We start from the raw sequence: 27,304 nt of genomic DNA, 5'->3' as shown, positions 1-27,304 counted from the left end.
AACTCCAATTTTTATCGAAAATTTCGGAATTTAATTTTCAATGAAATTTGTAGTTTGTAGTCTACAATTTTCATGCCTTTTTGCAGGCCCTTTCAAGCAAAACTAATTCGTCACATAATTCATAGTAACAATTTTCAAATTTTTGGTTCCACTGCTGGAGGTTACTGAAGGGTCTAATTAAAGTTTTGAAAAAATTCGCAAAAAAATTGTGGGAAATTTCATATCGTAGATCAAAAAAATTCGGGGAAGAGAAAAATAAATACTTGAAATAATATAATTAAAACAGAGACCAATATGAGAAAAAAATGGGGGGAGGGGGAGGGAAATAAAATTTCAACGAAAAAAAAAAGTTTTTTTTCAGAAATTAAAGGTAAATAAACCGTAACGGGGGAAATATATGTGCCTAAAGAAAAAATTAAAATTTTTTTTTTTTAAATCATTTTAAAACGAGTCCAACAGGTTATCATCTCCATTAGCAGGCCTTTTCACATCCTCTGCCCGTTCATCTTCATCTGAATCCGACATTGCCAGGTCGTTGAAAATTTGGCCGACGGCAACGTTGTCATCGTGATCGTACGAGTAACCTGGAAAAGAAATTGGTTTTGAGGAAAAAAAAAGAAAAAGTGTTTTTTTTTAAAGTTTTTAGATCTTTTTTGGCGAATTGTATGAAATCTGGAATATTCAAATTTTTTAAAAATTAATTTTGTTCCCTTTTCAATTTTAATAGGTGCATTTTTGACATTTAGAAAAAAAAAATTTTCGGGAAATAAATTCTAAAAATAAAAGGTTCACAATTTTTTTTTCAATTTTTTTCAAAACTTTTGTAAATTTCAGCTTTTACAAAAATTTTCCGAATTTTTCCGGAATATGTCGATTTTTTTTTTGAAACTTGTAATCTTTTCAAAAATCTAAAAATTCAGAAAATTCAGAAAATGAAAATTTCCATTTTTCTGTTTTTCTCGCAATTTGTCGATTTTTACAAAAAATTTCAATTTGTTGTTTTTTTCCAGAAAATCGCAAAATTTCGAGTTTTCATGGAAGAACTTGAGAAGAATTTTTTTTTTGAATATATTCCTTCGACGAATCGTGAAAATTTCGATTTGAAATCGGAATTTTTTGGATTTTTCGAAACATCTGATAGTAATTTTTTTTTGTTGCATTTTGTAGACTCTTTCAGAAAATTTTTTTCTATTCACAATTTGCAGATTTTTACAGAAAATTGCAATTTTTTAGTTTTTGCGAAAAATCGAAAAATTATGGTTTTCAAAACTAAATCGACAATTATTGCGAGAAAATCGAAAAAATTGCAATTTTCTAGTTGTCCATTTTTTTTTTGAAAATTTCAATTTTTTCTGATTTTCTCGCAATATGTCTGTCGACTTTTTCAGAAAATTTCAATTTTTTTCGAAAAATCGCAACAAAAAAAATTCCCCGAGTTTTACAGAAAATTGCAATTTTTTGGGATTTTCAAAAAATCGAAAATTTTCGACAGTGAACAATTCGAATTTCCAGGACCAATTTTAGTCCAAAAAGCTCATTTTTGATGGGGTTTTTCACGATTTTCAGCCGAAATTTCCAGCCACCATACCAGTGGCATCAATATCCATATCATCATCCATAATCTCATCATCATCATCCTCTTCTTCCTCTTCAGTCGGATGATCTTCCATTTCATCCATATGATCATCCGAATCCATAGCTAATCCTCTTTGTGCAGCAGCAGCATCATTAATAGCTGATGGATTAATATTTCGTTCAAGTTCTCCAAGTGTATCCATTTGATCTTTAACCAACATCTCAGCCATCTCAAACATTTCCTTCGCTTTCAGACTATAAACACTTTCAGCTCCGTTAAAAACCACCGAATTCGTGTAAATCTTCTCCGCATCTTTCAAGAACTCATCAATTGATTTGTATTCTTGACTTTTCGACTTCTGTTCCATTATACTTAAATCCATTGGATCGGAAATTTTCAAATAATACGCTGGAATCTTTTTCGGATCGACACGAGTATGGAATAGTGCAGATTTCGGAATATTCTTCATTTTTTGAACAATTTCTCCCAAAAGATATGAGAAACCGATGAGATCATTTGTGTCCAGTAGGGGATTAATCTGCTTTTCCAGTCCAATGAATTTTTGCTCACGTTCAATCATTCGTTTTCCAGCAAGTTGGAGCATCTGGAATGTTTTTTTTTTCAATTTTTTAATAGAAAAAGTGGTTTCAAAATTGGATTTTAATTTTAAAAAAAGTATGTAAAAAAGATGACTTTTCCTGTTTAAAATCGAATTTTTAATGCAAAATTTCAATTTTCCAAGTAAAAATTTATGAAAAATCGCATTTTTTACTGGAAAATCGTTTATAAATTGAAATTTCGGTGAAAAACAATTTTAAAAAATCGAAAAAAATAGGTTGAGGCTAACACACTACAAACTACAACATTTTCTAGCCTCAACCAATTAAAAAAAAAATTAATTTTGGTTGAGGCTCACACTACAAACTACAACATTTTCTAGCCTCAACCAATTAAAAAAAATTAATTTTGGTTGAGGCTAACACACTACAAACTACAACATTTTCTAGCCTCAACCAATTAAAAAAAAATTAATTTTGGTTGAGGCTAACACACTACAAACCACAACATTTTCTAGCCTCAACCAATTAAAAAAAAATTAATTTTGGTTGAGGCTAACACACTACAAACTACAACATTTTCTAGCCTCAACCAATTAAAAAAAAATTAATTTTGGTTGAGGCTAGCACACTACAAACTACAACATTTTCTAGCCTCAACCAATTAAAAAAAAATTAATTTTGGTTGAGGCTAGCACACTACAAACTACAACATTTTCTAGCCTCAACCAATTAAAAAAAAATTAATTTTGGTTGAGGCTAACACACTACAAACTACAACATTTTCTAGCCTCAACCAATTAAAAAAAAATTAATTTTGGTTGAGGCTAGCACACTACAAACTACAACATTTTCTAGCCTCAACCAATTAAAAAAAAAATTAATTTTGGTTGAGGCTAACACACTACAAACTACAACATTTTCTAGCCTCAACCAATTAAAAAAAAATTAATTTTGGTTGAGGCTAACACACTACAAACTACAACATTTTCTAGCCTCAACCAATTAAAAAAAAATTAATTTTGGTTGAGGCTAACACACTACAAACTACAACATTTTCTAGCCTCAACCAATTAAAAAAAAATTAATTTTGGTTGAGGCTAGCACACTACAAACTACAACATTTTCTAGCCTCAACCAATTAAAAAAAAAATTAATTTTGGTTGAGGCTAACACACTACAAACTACAACATTTTCTAGCCTCAACCAATTAAAAAAAAATTAATTTTGGTTGAGGCTAACACACTACAAACTACAACATTTTCTAGCCTCAACCAATTAAAAAAAAATTAATTTTGGTTGAGGCTAACACACTACAAACTACAACATTTTCTAGCCTCAACCAATTAAAAAAAAATTAATTTTGGTTGAGGCTAGCACACTACAAACTACAACATTTTCTAGCCTCAACCAATTAAAAAAAAAATTAATTTTGGTTGAGGCTAACACACTACAAACTACAACATTTTCTAGCCTCAACCAATTAAAAAAAAATTAATTTTGGTTGAGGCTAACACACTACAAACTACAACATTTTCTAGCCTCAACCAATTAAAAAAAAATTAATTTTGGTTGAGGCTAACACACTACAAACTACAACATTTTCTAGCCTCAACCAAGTGAGGCTTAGAGAACTTTGTAATTTGTAGTGTGTATCCTCCCAAACCCAACTTTTTAAAGCCGTTTTTCTGAATTTTAATCGAAAAAAAAAATCGAATTTTCAGTCATTTTTCGCACAAAAAACGAATTTTTAAGTGGTTTTCTCGTAAAAAAGCTTGCCTACCTGCTGTGCAGTAAGTGTCAAAATGTTATTATCTCCATTATACATTCTCGAATTGTCAAACATTAACTTTATATCATCCAAAAAGTCTTTTCTCAACAAATAGCTCTGTTCACTGATCTTCTTTTTGATTTCTTGCAGAGAAATCGGATTTTTAATGATATTATAATAATCGACGACTTTTTTCGAATTAACCGGTGTCACGAATGCATCCGAACCGCTAATCATTTTCAGTTCATTGACAATATCTGTTAACATTGATGACATCACTACTTTCGGATCGGCACGGGCTCTGTGAGCAACTTTAAGTGGTCCTTGTAGATAATCTTCTTCTGGCATCATTGATGAACGACGTTTTGAGCCGCTTACTGATGAGTTACGGTTTCCGCCACGAATCTGGAAAAACTTTAAAATTTCGCGAAAATTCGATGAAAATTCACTTCTTCAAAAATGATTGGATTTGGAAGTTTTTGAGTGAAAAATTTGGAAATTTTGCAATTTTTAGTCTTCTTGCAACGACAAAAATGATGAAGTTTCCTAGAATTTCAGATAAAATTTTATGGAAAATTTTGATTTTTAAGCAAAAAACAGGAATTTTCTGCACTTTTCAAGCGATTTTGGGGGGTTTTTTGAACAGAAATTGAAGAATTTTCGAAAATTCAAAAAACAAAAGAAATGTTCGTTTTTTTGCCACTTTAAGATGAAATTTTTGAAATGTTGATTTTTCGGTTTTTTTTTGTATTTTTTCCGTTTTTTAAAGGAGAAAATTACATACTTTTTTACATTTCTATAGGAAAACTCTCGATTTTTTCTCGAATTTTTTAGGTCAAAAATTCAAAATTTATGGCTATTTTGAGTGTTTTCAGTGCAAAATTTCTGATTTTTGGATCAAAATCTGCGATTTTTCTCTGCGTTTTTTTCTCATTAAAATGCCCCCCAACTTTTAGCATCTGGATCTGGAAATCTGAAAATTTGAGGGGTTCACACTTTAATAAGTGAGAATACTGAGGTTTTTGAGTGAAAAAATCTGGAAATTTTTCGATTTTTAGTCTCATATCATCGGAAAAAATGCAGTTTCCTAGAATTCATCAGATAAAATTTTTTTATTTTTGAACAAAAAACAGGAATTTTTCGCATTTTTCAAGGGTTTTCTAGGGTTTTTTAAACAGGAATTGAAGAATTTTCACGAAAATTGTCTCGAAAAAGTGTGGAAAATTGAAATTTCAATGAATTTCAATGAATTTTCGAATTAAAAAATATATTTGCAGAATTTCGATAAAAAGTTGAGTTTTTTTTAGGAAATTTCAGCATTTTTAGGTTTAAAAATTGGTTTTTCCTGGAATTTTTGAAATTTTTTCAGAAAAATTGATTTTTTTCCCCGATTTTTGGGGTCAAAATAAAGGAATTTCGAGTTGTTGATTTTTCAGCGAAAAAAAATCTCTTTTTTTCTCGAATTTTCAGAGAAAAATATATAAAAATTAGAATTTTCCAACAAAAAAAAAATCATTTTTTCATGAAAAAAAAAAAAGAAATTTCGTGGTTTTAACGAATTTCAAGTGAAAATTCGGAATTTTTTGCGGGTTTTCAATGTAAAATTTCAGATTTTTTTACGGATTTGAAAATTGGTTTTTTTCAGCAGTTTTTTTTAACTGAAAACTCCATTTTTTTTCCAATTTTCCGCGCATTCCGTACCGCTCCGGGTGGTCCATTCAAAAACGATGAAGTTCCAGAAATCTGTGAGAATCGATCATCATCATCATTATCCGTAATTCCTCCACCAGTTGAACCACCAATTCCTGAGCCACCACCACCGGCACCACCAGAAGAAGATGCTCCTCCTCCATATTCCATTAAATGAGCCATTTGACGTTCTCTCACTGCTGCTTCGGCCATTTTTGCCAGTTTTCGTTTGAGCTTCTCCTCTCTGTTCTGTTCTTTTCGAATTTCAGCGAAATTTAGATTAAATTTCACTTTTGTACCGTCAACCTGCAAAAATTAATGGTTTTTCGGGGAGGAAAATTATTGCATTTTTCAACGATTTTTTTACTTTTAGAAAATGTCAAATTTCAAAAATATTTCACTAAAAAATTCGATGTTTAAAGCTAATTTTATTGAAAAATCAAATTTTTCTCAGGCTACAAACTACAACTTTTTAGCCTCAACCAACTTGGGTGAGGCTAGAAAAATTGTAGTTTGTAGCCTGTGAGCCTCAAAAAACCGAGAATTTTTGGCATTATTTCCCTAAAAATTTAATGATTTTGGGGAGGAAAATTGAACTTTTTTAAACTTTTTCTCGTTTAAAAATGCACAGAAAATGTCGTTTTTTTTTAAATGAAAACTACAAACTACAAATAAAAAAAAATACATTTTTTAATATTTTATACAATTTTTCTTTAAATTTCAGTGGAAAACTCGATTTTTCAAAGTAAAAATGAATGTTTGGTTGAGGCTCACAGACTACAAACTACAACAGTTTTAGCCTCAACCAATTTAGGTGAGGCTAGAAAAGTTGTAGTTTGTAGTCCCTGAGCCTCACCAAAAAGCGATTTTCAGTCAATTTTTGGCATAATTACCTTTAAAAATGGTTTTTTTCAACGTTTTTTCGCTTAAAAATCCACAAAAATCACATTTCTGACATTTTTCTTATTACAAATGTGCAATTTTTAATAGAAAAATTAATTTTTTTAAAGAAAATCGACAAAAGTTAAATTTTGTGGAATGGTTGAGGCTCTCACACTACAAACTACAACTTTTCGAGAGCCTCAACCATTTTGATTTAAGCTTGGTTGAGGCTTAAAAAATTGTAGTTTGTAGTCCCTGAGCCTCACCAAAAACGTATTTTCACTAGGAAATTCCTATTTTTCCGAAATTTTTTGGCATTTTCCTTGAAAATCCCGATTTTCGTCAGTTTTCAGCTAAAAAAAATAGCTTTACCTTGGCGTTTTCACGCTAGGAAACCTAATTTTTCAGTCACTCTCACAATGGATGAGGCTAAGAAAATTTAGTAGTTTGTAGTGCGAGCCTCAACCAATATCGCGATTTTCAGTAGAAAATTACATTTTTAGGATTATTTTTTGCAGTTTTTCGTTAAACATTCGAAAAAACGGCTAAAAATGCACGTTTTATCGATTAAAAGTTTGGTGAGGCTTACACACTACAAACTACATCATTTTCTAGCCTCAACCAATCCCCGAAACAGTCGTTTCGATATGGTTGAGGCTAGGAAAATTTGTAGTTTGTAGTGTGAGCCTCAACCAAAAACGCGATTTCCGAATTCAGTAGAAAATTCCATTTTTCAGATTATTTTTAGCAGTTTTTCGTTAAAAATTCATGTTTTCGTCTATTTTTCAGCTAAAAACGAGAATTTTGCCTCCATCTCACGCAATTTTTGTTAGAAATTATGAAAAAATCATTTATAAAAAGGAAAAATGGCTGAAAATCCTTTTTTTTTCGATTAAAATTCAGAAAAAACGGCTGAAAATTCACGAGGCTGACACTACAAACTACAACTTTTCGAGAGCCTCAACCATTCTAATTTAAGCTTGGTTGAGGCTAGAAAAGTTGTAGTTTGTAGTGCGAGCCTCAACCAATTTTTTTAAAGCCATTTTTCAGCAAAAAATTACCAGTTTTTGACTAAAAAACTGCAATTTTTTGGCGAAATTTTTAAAAAAGGAATTTGTAGGTTGTAGTCTACCGATTTTCAGCTGTTTTCAGGCAGTTTTTATCCAAAAACAACCAATTTTCAGCCAAAATTCTCCAAAATTTCGCACCTGAACAGCATCTGGAGCCACCAGTGACGCCGAAGATACAGAAGTCATGATAGTAGATCCTTCATCTTCTTCTTTCAACGGTGTCAATGGATCTTTTCCATATAATGGGCAATTTCTGTTGGTTTTCATATGTCCATAGGCATGACAAGCACTGCATCGCATTTTTTGAAGATTCGGATTTGGAGGTTTGATCTGGAAATTTTGGGAAAATTAGGCCAGGCATGGGGGAAAACTCGGCCACCAATTTTTTTGGAACTTTTTGAAAAATCCGAAAAATAGCCAAAAATTTCTGAATTTGTGGATTTTTTACTAAATCGGTGGCCGAAGTGCCGAGAAAATTCGGCCACCAATTTTTTGCACTTTTTGAAAAAATTGTCAAAATTTCCTGAATTTGTGGATTTTTTTACAAATCGGTGGCCGAAGTCTAGAGAAAATTCGGCCACCAATTTTATTTGGCTGAAAAGTAAAATTTTCTGCACTTTCTGAAAAAACTGTCAAAATTTCCTGAATTTGTGGATTTTTTATAAATCAGTGGCCGAAGTGCCGAGAAAATTCGGCCACCAATTTTTTTTTGGAACTTTTTGAAAAATCCGAAAAATAGCCAAAAGTTTCTGAATTTTTGGATTTTTTTTACTAAATCGGTGGCCAATTTTCAGAGCGATTTATGCCGAAAATACGTATTTTCAGTTGAATTTTTAATGAGAAATCAGGATTTCCTGCGTTTTTCTGATTTTTAAACAAAAAAAAAATCATTTACATACCGGTTTAACCTTCTTTTCAGTCATTTTCTGTACTTTATGAGCCGCCTTCTCCTCATTCTTTTTCATTCGACGTATTTGATCTTGAAGTCGGCGCTTCTTTTTTCGCTTCTCCTCCTTATACTGTTCATCCATTTGTGCGTATACCTGAAATAATAGTAATAATAATAATGCGAAAATCCTCCAAAAAATTGATTGCAATTTAACGGGGTTTTTAGCGTATTTTTAATGAAAATATCGCAATTTTTCCCCTTTTTTTGTTGTAATTTTCAAAAAAAAAACACTCTTGTAGAAAATCGAATTTTTTTTCTAATTTCGCAGAAAAATTGGAAAAAATTTTTAAAAAATTGCGTTTTTTCCGATTTTTCAACAATTTTCGGTAATTTCTTTTTTTTTTTTTCGGTAATTTTTTTCAAATTTTTGAATTCACGATATTATAACAGAACCAAAAATTGTATTTTCAAGCTAGAAATTCTTCCAGAAATCGATAAATTCTGGAAAAATTGAATTTGTAAAAAACAAAAATGCTAATTTTTGGAAAAAAAAACGAATTTTTTTGGAAAATTTGGTACTTGTGTATTACTTGTGTACTCATTTAAATTTTTATTAATTTCTCTCAAATTAAAATAAACGTGATAAACTTTTTTCCTCATCAGGCTTAGAAAAGGTTATTTCCTAAGTCTAGAAATACAAAAATGTGGTTCACATTGTTTTTAACTTTAAAAATTACTCAAAAAATGAGGGCATGTAATATATTAGGTCTCCAAATAAGTTCCGGGTCAAAAATCATAACTTTGTTCGCTGCAAATCGATTTTTATGAAACTTTGGGAATTTATATTATCAACCATGATCTTTCATTTGACAATAGTCACAAAATTTTTGGACCGTCCAAAGTGTCCTAACTCAGAGCCAATTTTTTCAGGCATTTTTCTGATCTCGCTTCTTTTCAAGTTTCAATTGAGGTTTGTGTGCGGATTTTGCTAATTTTAGTACACAATGTAAGAAAAGAAAAAAAGTTTGGGAAAAAATCGGTCCAAAAAATTTATTTTTTGTCGATCTTCTAAAATTTTCAAAAAAATTTTTGTCGAAAATTCTTGAATTTTTATACAAAAATGATGTAACCAAGTGCAAACTATTTTTACACATACAAAACATTTCAATTTAGTGCGTCACACTGAAATAATAGCAGAAAACATATATTTTTCGAAATATTTTTGAGTTTTTGGAGTATTTCTCGAGATTCAAATTTCATACTCAAATGTTTTGTATGTGTAAAAATAGTTTACACATGGTTACATCAATTTTGTATAAAAATTCAAGAATTTTCGACAAAAATTTTTTTGAAGATTTTTTGAAGATCGACAAAAAATAAATTTTTTGGACCGATTTTTTCCCAAACTTTTTTTGTTTTCTAATAATGTATTCTAAACAAAGAAAAATCCGCACACAAAGCTCAATTCAAAGATGAAAAGAAGCGAGATCAGAAAAATGTCTGAAAAAATTGGCTCCGAGTTAGGACACTTCGGACGGTCAAAAAATTTTGTGACTATTGTCAAATGAAAGATCATGGTTGATAACATAAATTCCTAAAGTTTCATAAAAATCGATTTGCAGCGAACAAAGATGATTTTTGACCCGGAACTTATTTGGAGACCTAATACAAAAATGTGGTTCACGTTTTTATTGTTTTTAACTTTAAAAATTACTCAAAAAATGAGGGCATGTAATATACAAGTACCGAAAATTTTGATTAAAAGTCTATTTTCTCTAAATTTTTCAATTTAATTTTCAGAAAATTCGATAATTTTCTCTTGAACACTAATTTTCAGAAAATCCAAATTTTTGGTTTTCGATTTAAAAAAAAAATGTCAAAATTCGAAAAATATTATTACCTGAATAAGGGCCTCGTAAAAATTTTAAAAAAATCGAATATTTTCAATTGAAAATTTAAAATATAAAATAAAACAACCGAAAAATTAATATTTTCTGAATTTTTCAATTTTCCGATTTCAAAAAATCGTAAATACTCGATTTTTTTCAACAATTTCCAGTAATTTTCTTTATTTTTTCAGAAGAAAGGATTTTTAGAGAAATCAAAATTTTTAGAATTTTTCGAATTTTTCAAAAACTAAAATTATTCGAATTCACGAGTTTTTAACAAATTCGGAGCCGAAAATTCACCCAAAAATGTATAGATTCTAAAAAAAAAATCGAATTTGTAAACAAAAGCTATAGGAAATTTGAAAAATATAGGGAAAAAAAAGACTTTTAATTTCAAATTCCAAGCATTTATTTTTTCAGTATTTTGAAAAAATTCAGGGAAAAAATTCAATGTTTCGAAAATTATTTTAAAAATCCGAAAATCCGATTTTTAAGTGTTAAAATTTCTCTTAACCACGGAATTCCTAATTTTTAGAAAATCGAAAGTTTTGATTTTCGATTTTTAAAAAATTTCAAAATTCGAAAAATTAAAAAAAAAAGTTCGTTTCTCAAATTTTTCAGGCCTATTCCTGTACAGAGGTGGGCGGATATTTTTTTCGGATATTTTCTAATAATGAATTTATCAATAAGTATTGATGTAGTTATTCTGGAAGAAATGTATCCGAACAAAAGAGTAACTATTAAGCAACATTTTAATATGATAAAACCTAGAAAAATTCTACAAGTTTTCTGTATAAACGATATGCAAGTCCATTATTCGATATCCGTAATATCCGAATCTAATAAGTTTTAAGGTCTCGGTAAGGAAAACTTGTAGAATTTTTCTAGGTTTTATCATATTAAAATGTTGCTTAATAGTTACTCTTTTGTTCGGATACATTTCTTCCAGAATAACTACATCAATACTTATTGATAAATTCATTATTAGAAAATATCCGAAAAAATATCCGCTCACCTCTGTTCCTGTATCATTATTATTACCTGAATAAAAGTATCATCCCTAGTCATTCGAATCCGTGTATAAGCCTCAATAAGCTGTGGCCTCGTAACAATCTCAATCCGTGTTACATCTTTTCCATCTGGTCCTTTACAAGTTCTATAGATCTTCAACTGCTGATTTGCCGTGATTCCACTGATCTTCGATGCAGACATAGCAACATCTTCTCCAAATTGTGAAGCACTTTTCTTCTCTTCTGCAGTAACTTCTCCTTCTTCTTTTTTCTCTCCTTTCTCCACTTGATTCGTTGTTCCATGAATCATTCGTTTCAGATCTTCTCGCTCTTTTTCCTCGGTTTCAAAGTCAATTTTCGCTTTTTCAGACATTGAAATATTCTTTTTCCCTTTATTCGCTTCTAACATACTTTCCAGTCGAGACGCCAACTCCTCATTATCAGAATCTGCATCTGTTGAATCATCATCTGTTGATATTGGATCAGTATTCGCTAGAGTCTGATTCTGTTGATCAAAGATCCGTTGACAGTGTTTTCTGTACTTTTCCTGCATATCTGCTGAACTGAATCGAGTATTTCCACGTGCGAAACGAGCCATTCCGGATACTGCTATAACTTTGATACAGTGGTTAGTGGCGCATTCATTGAACGGTTGCAAATTTTTCAACTAAAACCTACAATTCTATGCTTTAATGTATGCTTTAATTTGATTTTGAACTCAAACTCAAAAACTCTTCAGTTTCATCAATTTTAATGTTTTTCAACTGACTGTTCTTGTACTGCATGTAGCATGTATATTATGGGGTTACTCAAGTAATGTTGGAAAATTAAAAAGTGTTGGAAAAATTACGTCGCAACTGTATTAAAATACATAAAAACATGTACCGTATTTCTTCTATTAATATGGCTGCAAAACTATTTTTCGATGGTCTTCCCGCTTGCAATACTAATAGGGAGTGCAAGACTATTAGGGAGTGCAATACTAATTTTCAGAACATTTTCTGACTTTGAGCTTACTAGTTTTTTCCTGAAAAAGCTCGAATCATATGTAAAGATTCAGAAAATTTGATTTTCATATAAGTTCAAAAACTTCAATCTCGTAGAAATGATGTGAAAACTGTTGCAAAATAGGCAAAAAATGTTTTTGAAATCCTGAAATTAGCGAGACGGGGTTGCAATACAAAAAAGTTAACGCAAGACTATTAGAGAGTGCAATACTAATTTTTGGAAGGTCTCCGAGGGGCAATACTAATAGGGAGGCCATATTAATAGAAGATATACGGTATACAGTTCTGACGTAATTTTAGAAAATTATTTTTTAAAAATTTCGAATTTTTTGGTTAAAAAAGTTTTTTTAAATAGAAAATGTGATATTTTAAATTTTTTGTTAACTATAATTAGAGAGGTTTTTTTTTTTTAATTTCAAAAAAGGAAACAAATGCCTGCAATTTTTGGAATTTTGGGTTGGAATTTCTAGAATCGGAATTTAAAATTCCAAAAATTTCAAGTTCTTGGAACTTTCAGTTTTTTTTAAATAAATTTTCAGAAAATTGTTAATTTCTTGGAAATTTCTTGAATTTATCGAACGATAGGTTTTTTTAAAAAACTGTTTTAAATATTCAGAAAATTGAATTTTTTTTTTAAAGACTTCTTTGTTTCGGAAATTTTGGTATTGTTGTATTTTGAAATTTTCGTTTTTTTTATTCAATTTCAGATAATTAGTATATTCCAAACATTTAAAAATCTCTGATTTTTTTTTTCAAATTTCAATAGAAATACCATAAGTTCACTTGATTTTTTTCCTGCTTTTTCACAAAATTTTCGGAAATTTTTTGAACTTTCCGTAGCTTTTTTTATTGATTTTACAGAAAATTTTAAATGTTCAGGAATTTTTAAATTCATGAAATATTCTGTTGAAAATGTATTATTTTAGAATTTTCAATTTTTTCTGAAATATTCAGAAAATTTTTAATTCCAATTTTTTCGGAATTTTCTGTCAAAACAGGGGGGGGGGGTTCTGAAATTTTTACAAAATTCGAATTTCAAATCTAAAAATTGAGAATAACTTTTTTTGGTTCTGAATTTGTCTTTTTTTTTCCTATTAGGTCTCCAAATAAGTTCCGGGTCAAAAATCATAACTTTGTTCGCTGCGTATCGATTTTTATGAAACTTTGGGAATTTATGTTATCAACCATGATCTTTCATTTGACAATAGTCACAAAATTTTTTGACCGTCCGAAGTGTCCTAACTCGGAGCCAATTTTTTCAGGCATTTTTCTGATCTCGCTTCTTTTCAAGTTTCAATTGAGGTTTGTGTGCGGATTTTGCTAATTTTAGTACACAATGTAAGAAAAGAAAAAAAGTTTGGGAAAAAATCGGTCCAAAAAATTTATTTTTTGTCGATCTTCAAAAAATCTTCAAAAAAATTTTTGTCGAAAATTCTTGAATTTTTATACAAAAATGATGTAACCAAGTGCAAACTATTTTTACACATACAAAACATTTGAGTATGAAATTTGAATCTCAAGAAATATTCAAAAAACTCAAAAATTTTCCGAAAAAATTGTATTTCCTATTATCATTTTAGTTTATCGAACTAAACTGATATTTTTTGTATGTGTAAAAATAGTTTACACTTGGTTACATCATTTTTGTAGAAAAAATTTAGAATTTTCGACAAAAATTTTTTTGAACATTTTTGACGACCAACCAAAAAAATTTTTTTTGGACGGATTTTTTTCCAAACTTTTGTTGTTTTCTAATAATGTATTCTAAACAAAGCAAATTCCGCATACAAACCTCAATTCAAAGATGAAAAGAAGCGAGATCAGAAAAATGCCTGAAAAAATTGGCTCCGAGTTAGGGCACTTGGGGTGGTCAACAACTTTTGTGACTATTGTCAAATGAAAGATCATAGTTGATAACATAAATTCCCAAAGTTTCATAAAAATCGATTTGCAGCGAACAAAGTTATGATTTTTGACCCGGAACTTATTTGGAGACCTAATAATTATGACTAGTTTTTCTGTTGTGAAAAACACAAAAACACTAGATTTTCACAATTTTTCCTCTCAAAAATCGTGCTTTTTTCCCTTCTTTTTAATCAGTGAATTCCGTACTTTCTCCATCCTTAGTAGCTTTAGCAGCTTGTGTCGATAATGTTCGAATAACATCAATAATTTCCCATCTTGTCAGTGCACTAATCTCTTCTTCCTTAACACCATATCCTCTACAAATCTGTTTCGCTTCTTTCAACGGTAGTTTTCTTAAATCTGCATTTGTTCCAGTCACCAATTTCTTCGGAACGGGCGTCGCATTCTCATCTTTATGTGGTTTTTGGGATACTCGAACGTAGGAGAATCCTTGTCCACAACCTGTCGGATCAGCAATTCCTGTTTGATCCAGAAGGCACTTTTCACGTTGGGAAGCTGCAAAAAAATGATGCGTTGATTTAGGATTTTTATCAATTAATTTTTAAAGATTTAACAGTTCTTTTTTTAACAGAGTTTTTTATTCAAATTTGTGCTAAAATTTTAAGAAAATACGCCCAGAAATGCATTTTTCCAAATTTTAAAACTTCTTGGAAATTTCAGAAAATTTCTTCTTTTTTTTTTCGGAATTTTCGATTTAATAAATGATTTTTTTATTTAATTTTCAAAAAATCTATATTTTTATGGAAAAAATCTGAAATTTCATGAAATCCTGAGTTTTTTATTCAAATTTTTGGCATTTTTTTCAAATTTCAGAATTCCAACACTTAATTCTGATATTTTTGGAAAATTTGATAATTTTTCAATTTTCGGTTTTTTTAAAAATATTTTTTCGAATTTTTGGTTGAACTTTTTTAAAAAGAATTTTCGGTTTTTGTTCCGAAATTTTGGATTAAAAATCTTTTTTTTTAATGGAATTTTCGTTTTTCTTTTTTTGTTGAAAATTTCAGAAAATATGAATTTTCGTTAAAGTGTATTGTTTTTTTTTAATTTTTAATAGAAAAATCTGAATTTTGAGCAAAAAGTTGAAGTTTCACGAGAAAATCGTAATTTTTATCAGAAAAATGTTTTGCTGTTGATTTTTGTTTTCAGCCGGAAATTTTATAAAACTTTTTTTTAAAATAGAATTTCGGTTTTTTCCCAGAAAATCTGAAATTTTCAGCAAATAATTTGAAATTATACCCAGAAATGCGCGATTTTGGCTGGTTTTGGTTAATTTCACGCAAAATATCTAAATTTTTTCAAAAATTAATATTAAATTCTAATTTTGGAAATTTTTGCAGCTTTAAAACTTAAATTTTAGTGAAAAATCAAAAATTTACAAAGAAATTTAGCACTTTTTTTGAAATTCAATGAAAAATGTTCATAAACTTTCGAATTATTCAAATTTCCACGAAAATCTGATTTTTTTTTGTCGAAAAAATTTAAAAAATTTAATGGAAAATGGAAATTTTCAGAAAACTCGCAAATTTCCTAAAATTTCTGAATTTTCGGCTTTTTTCTGATATGTTCCGAAAATGTGCAATTTTGGGTTAAAACCTTTTTTTTTAAGAATTTTCGTTTTTTGTTGAAATTTTCAGAAAATCTCTTTTTTTGCCAAAAAAAGGTCTAAATTTTTATGGAAAATTTTGAATTTTCAACAAAAAATTGGAAATTATACCCAGAAATGCGATTTTGGCCGGTTTTTAAACTTGAGAAATTTTTTAATTTTCATTCAAAATTTCTCAATTTTCAAAAAAATTCAAAAATTCAATTTTAAATCCGAATTATAGAATTTTTTAAAAAATAAAACTTCAAACTCTTAGCTTCAAAAACTTCAATTTTCGCAAAAAAATTCTAAATTTGCGAAAAAAATTTAAAAAAAAAACAATATTTTTTCGCAAAGTTCAAGCACTTTTTGAAATTTTTTGAATTTCTGCGAAAATTTAATTTTTTTTAAACCCTGAATTTTCATTGAAAAATCAAATAAATTGTTATGTAAAAACTTGAATTTTCAGCAAATAATTTACATTTTACGAGAAAAAATCTTAAATTTTATGGAAAAATCCTGAATTTTCATGCAAAAATTCAAATTTTTACGAGAAAATCTGAATTTTACACGAAAAAACTTGATTTTTCATTAAAATTTCGAATTTTTCATTAAAATTTCGAATTTTATGAAAAATTCCTGAATTTTCATAGAAAAATTCAGGAATTTTCAGCAAATAATTGAATTTTACACGAAAAATCTTGATTTTTCATTAAAAGGATCACTCGAATACACATTTTGGTGTGCAATTTTCAATTTTTTTTTTTGCTCAAAAACCTCCTCAAATATTCACCCAAAAACGCTCTAGTCGTATTCCAAGGTGCACACTTGATTTCATCCTCAATAGTGACCTCATCCTCGGATCCCTCATCATTTTCCGGCGTGAAAAAGTATTTTTCTCCGTATCCAGCATCTTTCAAGCGTTGCTCAGCAGCCATCATACTATATTGAGCACAACACATTTCAGGTGTAACCATTGATAAAACTTCTTCTTTTGAAGGTAATCGAAAGTCTGGTTTCAACGACCAATACGTTTCAGAGCCCTGACGAACAAAAGTCGAGCACATTTTTAGGCGTTTCCGAATATTAGACTCTGCGTAATGAGGGAATGCATTTCTGACGTCATCCATTTTTAGGCGACGAGGTGATGAATCAGAGGCCCAGAATAGGCGATAAATGAATGCGAACAGGAAATCCCGTACAAATACAGTTGCACGTTTTGAATTTGGAGATGGAACTTCGTATAGAGGACATTGTTGGCCTGCGACGAAAATTGATGGAAGTGGTCGGATGTACCATCTGGAATATTATACATTCGGATTAAAATTATGGGGTTAATATATTTAATTAATGATAATGACTGAAAATTGCCACAAATGAATGAAACAAGTGTCAAAAATAGCTAAAAACGTGAATTTCTACTTAAAATAGGCTTTCGGTTGAGGCTCTCAGACTACAAACTACAAAGATTCTAGCCTCACCAAAAGTTGGTTGAGGCTAAAAAATGTTGTAGTTTGTAGTCCGAGCCTCAACGAAAAACGTATTTTCAGCAGAAATTCATGTTTTTCTGTTGATTTGTAACTTTTTTTGCTCAAAAATTCTCGATTGCTGTCTATTTTCCGACGAAACATTCAATTTAAAATTATAATAGGTTTTTTTGGGTTTTACTTGATAAAATGCGCCAAAAAATAATGGAAAACTGTCAAAAACGGCTGAAAAATCAATTATACTAGTGAAAATAGGCTTTTTTAAAAATATTTTTTGCTTCAAAAAATTCAAAATGGAGAAAAGATCGATATTTGCATTTTTTTTCGAAAAAAACCGGATGGTTGAGGCTCTCAGACTACAAACTACAAAGTTTCTAGCCTCACCGAAAGTTGCTTGAGGCTAGAAATTTTGTAGTTTGTAGTGTGTGAGCCTCAACCAAAATTAATTTTTTGGTTGAGGCTAGAAAAGTTGTAGTTTGTAGTGTGTGAGCCTCAACTAAAATTAAAATTTTAAAAATTTGGTTGAGGCTGGAAAACATTGTAGTTTGTAGTGTGAGCCTCAACCAAAATTACTTTTTTTAAAATTTGGTTGAGGCTAGAAAAGTTGTACTTTGTAGTGTGTGAGCCTCAACCAAAATTAATTTTTTTGGTTGAGGCTAGAAAATGTTGTAGTTTGTAGTGTGTGAGCCTCAACCAAAATTAATTTTTTTGGTTGAGGCTAGAAAATGTTGTAGTTTGTAGTGTGTGAGCCTCAACCAAAGGCGTATTTTCGGTAGAAATATGCTTTTTCCATCAGAAAATCATTATTTTCAGTCAATTTTTGACATTTCTTGCTTGAAAATTTACGATTTCCATCTATTTTTCGACGAAAAATCACCTAAAATTGCAAAAATTAGCAAATTTCTACAATTTTCGACAAAAATTGTATTAAAAAACGAGGGGTTTTACAAAAAATGTACGTTGTTCTAGGCTTTGTATCTTAATTTTTGTTAAAAATTCGGAAAAGTTCGATTTTTGACTGAAAATGCCCGCAAAAATTTCAGAAATTACTAGAAATTATGAGTTTTAAAAAGTGCATTAATTTGCCAATTTCCTTGAAAACTCACTGATTCATACTGCGAATCAGAAGGAAATCAGTATTCTGTCTCTTATGCAAATAGATCGGAGCTCTATAAAGCATATTCTCAATACTTTGAAGTGATTGTCCAGGCTGTAGCTGTCCCAGAAAAGGAATTTGATGAGAAAACGCCAATTCTCCAAAGGTAAAAGTCGGTTCCGAATCATTAGCCTGTCTTCTCTTGAAATAATTCTTCATCTTTGAAGCCATTCCAGGTTGTGATAGTATTACAGGATGCTCTTCACTATATTCAATCATCACTAGTGTCTCATCTTTTCCACTTAAATCCTGAACATCTCTCATATAGAACACTTCTCCACCTCCTTGAGCTTGTCGCATTGCTTCACGCATTGCAGCTACACGTTGTTGGTGTTTTACTGGCGTTTGGATTGGCTGAAAATCGGAAAAATTGTGAAAAATGGATATTTGACTTGAAACTAACTTTTTTATAAGTTTTATTACTAATACACTCAATTTCAATAAATTTCTTGAAAATTAGTTTTTAATTCAAAAAAGGGTATCGTTGATCATATTCAATTTCCGTCAAATAATTAAACGTAATTATAACTACTATAAAATATTTATGACTATCATATATGTTAAATATGTTGTACTTAATTAAAACGTAGTTAACGAAATTAACAATGACTATTATAATTACAATTTGTATTAATGTATATATACTTAATTATAACGCTATTAACTATAACTGTTATAGCTACTATGTAATCATCATTTACTATATATAAAGCGCTTATTCTGTGTGTCCATAGTTTGTAGTCTTTGTAGTCTGTGAGGTTTTGGCTTCTGGAGGGATAGCGAGTTAGGGTTAGTGTAGGGATATAGTCGGGGTACTGTAGTGGTACAATAGTGGTACGGTAAGAATACTGTAGGGTTACGGTAGTTTCATAAAAAATTAATTTTCAGCCCCAGAAGTCGGGGGCCGCGCCGAAGGTGCGGTCCACGGCTGGTATAATATAATATAATACGGCTATACTTAACTACAACCTAGTTACCGGCATTAATAATGACTATTATAATCACTATACTCAATTAACTAACGTAATTAATCACTATAGCTAGCTATGACAACCTATAATATATTTATATATCTATGTCATGCTCATTATGATTTTATGTGCATGTTTCTCATATGTATTTGATTTTTATATCTATTTTCCAATTACGATATTTAAATCGTATACTAAAAATATATACCACGCAATCAACTATGAATATTATAACCATCATAGGTTCTACTTTACTATACTTGACTATTACTATTTTATATTATATGTATTACACTATTGCTTAAATATAACATAATTAACTACTATGTAAATAATGTATTAAGTACGTTATACCTAATTAAATAACGTAAGTATTTACTATTACTATAACGACTAAAAAAAATTAATTAATAGGTATACTATTCTTAACTAAAACGTAATTAACTATGACAATCCGTTATAGGTTCTATTTAATACATTGCACTCGATTACAACATAATTAATTATAACTGTTACAACAACTAATTTAAATTATACTTATTATACTTGTACCTTATTATAACGTAATTAACTACTATAACTATTATGCCTACTGTGTATATAATATATTATACATGTTATACTTAGATATTAAAAAAAAAAAGATTAAAGGACGATCCGTTCTTCAAGTGCTATGCACTGTGGATCTGGGTTTCAGGTACACTGCCTGGTGGTGATCCCTCTGGGCTGTAATTTAAGCCACGTCCTAGCCGGGGACTGTGGCCGATAATCCAGTCGTGGATTGCTCAATTTAATTTTTTAATTTAAATTATACTTATTATACTTGTACTTAATTATAACGTAATTAACTACTATAACTATTATGCCTACTGTGTATATAATATATTATACATGTTATACTTAGATATAACGATATAACGTAATTAATTACTATGACTATAACGACTACCATACATATATATATATATATATATATATATATATATATATATATATATTTATATGCTTACAATACTTAACTACAACGTAACTAAATATAACTGTTACAACTATTATAATTAATTAACTATTGCAATTACTTACTATATAATTATCATAACTACTACGTATATAATGTATTACTATGTATGTTATACCTAATTACTATGACTATAACACCTATTATATAAATTTGTATGTATTATAACTGACTATAACTATTCTGCCTACAACTTATATTAAGTCTTATCCTAAATTATAACGCAGCTCTAACATTCCTCAATTTCCAACATTTTATACCTGAAACCGCATAGGCTGCCAATGCCTGACAATTCTCCTGGTAAAAGGTGTCCGATGCCAATATCTCAGTCTAAACGCCGACGGGTGTGTCGGGAAGAAGTGTGTGGCAATGTTGGTGGCAGGCGTCGAATGTTGAATGAGCAAAGAGTTATTGGATAGAGTTTTCGAAGTGGCTTTGGGTACATAGTAATCATCATTCGACAGATTAAATGGATCATTATCAGTGAATTGGGCCATCGTACTCTCCATTTGTTCGTCTTCTTCTTGTTTTTGCCGCTGTTGTACTTGTCCCAGTATCATTTTCGACTTTTTCGTGTATTGACCGTCTTTTCTGTGATGATGATGATGATGATGATGATCGGGTCCTTCATCGTGTCTCCGATCTTCTGGCATTCCATAAATCAGAGGATCATCTTGGAAATCTACGAGAAAATCGATTGGTTCAAGTGTTGAAGGCATCGCGTCGGCATCCCAAATGATGTTAGTTTCCCATGGAAGAATATCGAGGTCACATGGAGCAGAGGGGAATATCGAGTGACCGGGTGTTGGAAGAATTGCCGAATCTGGGCCTGTTAGGTTGATCGGGGCGGATTTTCCGTCGAACATTTGCTCGAATGCGTTGTTGTTGGCTGGAAAATTAGAAAATTAGCAATTTTATTCAATTTCAGGTGCGAAATTTGCGAATATTATTTTGATTTCAGGTCCAAATTATAAGGATTTCTAGGATTTAAAGTTGGTGTAGTCGATTTCTTTTTAAAAATTGCTTTATTAGACTCAACATTGTCTGAAAACACCGAATTTCATAATGAAACTTCTTGAAAACTTTTCAAAAAAAAAAGTTATGGCGGCACGAAAAATGGCCTAAAATTAGTGAAATTTGAAATTTGACCAACTTATGATTGTCGCAGCGGCTGGAAACAATTTTTTTTTAAATTGTCGTCTACTTTTGGATATTTAAGTAAATTATCGTGCGCTTTCAACACGGTTCAGGTATTTTAAAGTCGATGAGATTTTTCAATTTTTTTCACCAAATCTCTTCGTCCATCGACTTTAAAATACCTAAACCGTGTTGAAAGCACACGATAAATAACTTGCATACCCAAAATTAGACGACAATTTCAAAAAAAAATTGTTTCCAGCCGCTGCGACAATGATAAGTTGGTCAAATTTCAAGTTTTCACTAATTTTAGACCATTTTTCGAGCCGCCATAACTTTTTTTGGAAAGTTTTCAAAAAGTTTCATTATGAAATTCGATGTTTTCAGACAATTCTGAGTCTAATAAAGAAATTTTTAAAAAATTCGACAGCACCACCTTTAAAGTCTGAAATTTGTGAATTTATTCAGTACAAATTACGTACATTTCTTGAATTTTAGGTTCAGATTTCCTGAAATTGTCCAATTTGAAGCCCAGAATTTGCGATTTTTGAAACTTTCAAGTACGAATTTTTTAATTTTTTTTGTTTTGGTGAAAATTGAGAATTTCGTACAAATTTTGATAATTTCGGGTCGAAATTGTTCTTTTTTTACAAATTGGAGAATTTTCAACGCGTTTTGGCAATTTTTTTGCAAAAATTGACATTTTTACAAAAATTTCGGCATTTTTTAGTCAAAATGGATCATTTTAAAAGATTTTTGGCATATTTTTTTGAACTGTGGCAATTTTAATAGAAAATTGATGAATTCTCACGAATTTCAGCAATTTTTCGGTCAAAATTGGTCATTTTTCATAAGTTTTGGCAATTTTGACAAATATTTGCCAATTTCAAGTCAAAATTACTATTTTCCACAATTTTCTATGCTAAAATTGAAATTTTCATCAAAATTTGGCGATTTTGGGCCAAAATTCGTAATTTTATCCAAATTTTAACATTCTTAGGTCAAAATTTTGCCGTTTTCACGAATTTTGCACTTTTTTTCACATTTTCATCCATACCAGCATATACAAAATGCTCATAAGTTCTCGTATACTGTGTGGGAATCCATCCACAACCTCTTCCATTCGAAAATTCTTCCAAAAGTTGATCTTTAACTTCTTCTCCATCTAATATCACATCATTTTCCCATTCAATTACTTGATATGGTAATAGAATATCTTCTGATGTTGAAGCTTCACAACTTTTATCAATTACTTCCACTTTATCCAAGAAAGGGGCGGAGTTTGGGGCGGGGCCTGATGACGTGGATGGTAGATCATCCGGGGTACGGTAATTGAGCGGTTTTCCACTTCGAATTGATACTTTTTGAGGAGATTTCTGAAATTGTTAAAAAATTAATTGAAAATTAAAGTTTCGAGAGGAAGTTTTTGAAATTTTGAGGAATTCAGCAATTTTTTCCGATTTTTCTACAAAAAAAAACTATAGAAATTAGTGGAAAACGATAAAATTTGATTATAAAATTGACAAAATGAGATGAAATTGTCTAAGATGACCGAAAATTGTCTGAAAACTCATGAAATGCTGTTTAAGCCGTGAAAATAACCGGAAAATTGTCGGAATTGAGCTGGAAATTATATTTTTCAGGAATTTTTAGTTAAAAATTATCAAAAATTGACTGAAAATCACGTTTTTCAACTAAAAATATATTGTTGAGTGAGGCTCACACTACAAACTACAACATTTTCTAGCCTCAACCAATTTTGGTTGAGGCTCACACTACAAACTACAACTTTTTTAGCCTCAACCAATTTAAGGTGAGGCTCACACTACAAACTACAACATTTTCTAGCCTCAACCAATTTTGGGTGAGGCTCACACTACAAACTACAACATTTTCTAGCCTCAACCAATTTAAAGTTCTCAATTTTGGTTGAGGCTCACACTACAAACTACAACTTTTTAGCCTCAACCAATTTAAAATTCTCAATTTTGGTTGAGGCTCATACTACAAACTACAACTTTTTAGCCTCAACCAATTTAAAATTCTCAATTTTGGTTGAGGCTCATACTACAAACTACGAAATTTTCTAGCTTCAACCAAATTTTTTTGAGCAAACTGTGTCAAATTTGCGCTTTTTTGGTAATTTTTTCAGATTTTTAGTGCGATTTTTAGGGTTTTTTTTATTGAAAACTTCAATTTTTGGCGAATTTCAGCCATTTTTCAGCCATTTTCAGTGTATTTTTTACCAGGAAACTTTAATTTTGATCATTTTTAGCCAATTTCAGCCATTTTTAAGTCAGTTTTTCAAAGGAAATTCCATTTTTTTGAGCAATTTTCAGCCGATTTTCTGCAAATTTTCATTATTTTTACCTTCAGTTTGAATCCATAATTAACAGCTTGACTAGTCATCGGCAAATTCATCATATCATACCAAATCTTGGCGGGACCCGTTCTCCACGGCTGAACTACCGTACCCTCTTCATTTTTCTTTGCCATTTCCTCTGCATCCGTCAGTATCGGTCTCCGCATTCGTTCTTCTTCATCGTCAGCCAACATGACACGTGGCACCTTCTCAATGATGTTAAGCTTCAGCTTTTTGGCTCCAACGATGACGTCATCAGCGAGGGGCTCTTCGGGCTCTTTTTTGCGTTGATGTTTGGAGAAGGTTCGGGAAGCCCACCAGATCTCGGCACGGGACGTATGTTTGATATTTTGAGCAAAAAGTCGAGAGAAACGAAGAGTTTTGTTTGGATTGAAGTCTTTGAAGAAGATTCTGAAAATAAAATTAAAGGATTTTGCGGAAAAATGGGGGTTTTCAGTGATTTGCGTGAATTTTTGGCGAATTTTCGGAATTTTTTTGGAAATTTTAACAGAGAATTATGGAATTCTAGAAGAAATTAGCAGTTTTTAGCAATTTTACATCAAAATTTCGAGTTTTTCGGCGAGAAAAACCAGTTTTCAGGGGAAAAATGACGGGTTTCAACCATTTTTTTTGGAATTTTTGCAGAAATTGGCCAATTTTCAGGCTTTTTTTGGCTTTTTTGGCTCGAAAAAAAGGTTTAACAATTTTAAAGCAAATTTTCGAGTTTTACATGAGATTTCTGATGGCTAGGAAAACCATGGGTTTGTGTGGAAAAATTGTGGGTTTTTTCGGGGAAAAGTGACACGGGTTTCAACGATTTTTGAGTGAATTTTTGAGTTTTTTAAAGGAATTTTTGCAGAAATTGCCAATTTTCGGGTTTTTTGACTTAAAAATTGTGTATTTGTGTGTTTTTATGAAACTTCATTGGAAAACTGACTTTTGGAGCAAAATTCGAATTTCAATTTTCAATTTTCGAATAAAACAAAACCCAACATTTCAGTGAAAATTCGATTTTTCCAACAAAAATCGTCACTTTTATTCGATTTTTGCGCGAAATTCGAATTTCGGCAAATGTTTGCCAATTTTTTGAAATAATGGCGCTTTTCATGCTTAAAAAAAGTGAAAATTTGTTTTTTCCAACGAAATTAGAATTTCTATCAATTTTTCGAGAAAAAAAAATGAAAATTTTACTGAATATTCGATTTATTCAACAAAAATTGAAAAAAAAATCGTCACTTTTACTCGATTTTTTTTCGAAAAATTTTGAAAAAAAAATCCCATTTTACGATTTTTTGTCGAAATTTTTGATTTTTCCAGCAAAAACTCTTTCCAAATCGACTTTTGGCGGGAAATTCAAAAAATTTCAGTTTTCAATTTCAAGGGCAAGCAAATTTTGCGGAATTTTAAAAGAAAATTATGGAATTTTGGAAGAAACAGCACGTTTTGAGCATTTTTGGAATACTTTATTCAAAAAATGTCATTTTCGAGCAATTTTCAGAGTTTTTAAAATAGATTTTCCGAAGAAAATTCGAATTTTCGGGTGATTTTATAAAAAAGTTTGTAAAAATGGAAAAAAAAATAAAGTTTTTAGAGAAAAATGAAATTTTTTTTAATGTTATTAAATTAAAATTTGTCAATTTTTATACCACACACATCTCATACTACACATTACAGGATTCGGCAGGAAATGAAATTTTTTGTCAAATTTCCCAATTTTCAGTGATTTTTGATAGAATTTTTGAGTTTTTCGTGGAAATTTCCGGTAAAAAACGTCAATTTCAACAGAAATTTGTGGTTTTCAGTACCTCGGATCAATTCCATCAAGATCCGGATGTAAAATAGATGAAAGTGGTGCATCATCTCGAAGTGATGGTCTTGCAAATGGTTCCATATCTTCTAATCGTACAGGATCACCAATATATTCTTCAAATTCTTCATTTTTTTCCACTTTTGGCTCCATTTTCACACTTTTAGAGCCGCCATTAGAAGCTGACGAACATGCTGAAAAAATGAAAAAAATGAAAAATTAGTGAAATTCCAAAGTTTTTTTTTTCGATTTTCGCTACCTTCATTCCGTGCTGCCGGATGATTTTTGTAGAAATCCGAGAGATTAGCGTAAGGATCCTCTAGATCTTCTTCATTTTTTGGCTTTTCCGTTCGATACCCATTTGTGTGATGATGTGTATTGTTCATTACTGGAAAAAATTACAATAAAAAATTTTGAAAAATATTTTAAAAACCTGGAGATTCACGAATTTTTCAAGAAATTTTCACGAAAAAATTGAATATTTTCTGAATTTTCTGCTCAAAGTTGCTCGATTTTGAGTTTTAGAGATTTTGAATTTTGAAAATTCATGAGTTCTGTCTATTGATATTCTTTAGAAAATTTTCAGAGAAAAAAAAGAAAACGGAAATTTTGAAAAATTCGAAAAAAAAACCATTAATTTAGTCTCAAAATTGAATTTTTATTTAATTTGAATTTGAAAATCGATAAAATTTCCATTTTTCCGAATAAACAATGAATCAAAATTGTGCAAATTAAGAAGAAAACACCAAAAAATGCACAGACTACAAACTACAACATTTTCTAGCCTCAACCAACTTTTGGTGAGACTAAAAACTTGTAGAAAATTGGAAAAAATTACGATAATAACTTTAAAAATAATTCTAAAAACCTGATGATTCACGAATTTTTAAATTTTTTCACGGAAAAAATGGATTTTCTGCTCAAAATTGCTCGATTTTGAGTGAAAAATGGATTTGGTTGAGGCTCACACTACAAAAACTACAACTTTTTCAGCCTCACCAAAGGTTGGGCGAGGCTAGAAAATGTTGTAGTTTTTGTAGTGTGAGCCTCAACCAACTCCGGAAAAACTAATTTTTTGGGGAAAGTTCTCAGTTTTTTGAATGAAACTCGAATTTTAATTATTATTTCTTCAAATTTGATTGATTTTCGCATAAAAATTAGACTTTTCAAGAAAAAAAATGAAATTTACAATCATTTCGCTGAAAAATTTAATTTTTCACCGGGAAAATTCATTTTTCGACTAAAAATGTTATGAAAATCTAATTTTTTCAAAGTTTTTCGGCAAAAAGTTGAGTTTTTTCTGACTTTTCGGCTTAAAATTGCTCGAAAAATGCATTTGGTTGAGGCCGACACTACAAACTACAACTTTTTAAGCCTCACCAAAAGTTGAGTGAGGCTAGAAAATTGTGTAGTTTGTAGTGTGAGCAACCAAGTGCGGAAAAAATCTTTTTTTTGTGGAAAATTCAGAATTTTTGGAATTGAAACTCGAATTTTAATTATGATTTTGTGGAATTT

At 30.2% G+C, this 27,304-nt stretch overlaps 1 protein-coding gene across 2 annotated transcripts; it reads right to left on the bottom strand.

Annotated features, from left to right (window-relative positions):
* Nucleotides 1-10: 10 nt before the first annotated feature.
* taf-1 lies at nt 11-26,177 on the bottom strand (the record flags this gene model as incomplete). 2 transcript variants are annotated; one of them, NM_061025.6, is made up of 15 exons in its annotated part: nt 11-584; nt 1,589-2,180; nt 3,917-4,309; nt 5,606-5,899; nt 7,684-7,875; nt 8,445-8,588; nt 11,365-11,948; nt 14,453-14,761; nt 16,645-17,150; nt 18,445-18,848; nt 20,744-21,372; nt 22,678-22,996; nt 23,991-24,393; nt 25,788-25,983; nt 26,049-26,177. In NM_061025.6, 15 exons carry the CDS (start codon nt 26,173-26,175, stop codon nt 442-444), a joined length of 5,235 nt encoding a protein of 1,744 aa, NP_493426.2. In that variant the 3' UTR covers nt 11-441. The 2 variants fall into 2 exon arrangements, with proteins under 2 accessions (NP_493426.2, NP_001391087.1); NM_001404219.1 differs by having other exon boundaries at nt 108-584; nt 11,365-11,942; nt 26,049-26,175.
* Between the last annotated feature and the right edge of the window lie 1,127 nt (nt 26,178-27,304).

This window comes from Caenorhabditis elegans, chromosome I (assembly GCF_000002985.6).
Source record: "Caenorhabditis elegans chromosome I".
NCBI classification, from domain to species: Eukaryota; Metazoa; Nematoda; class Chromadorea; order Rhabditida; family Rhabditidae; genus Caenorhabditis; species Caenorhabditis elegans.
The sequence above is the reverse complement of the archived record's forward strand: the minus strand, read 5'-3'. Positions and strand labels throughout refer to the sequence as shown.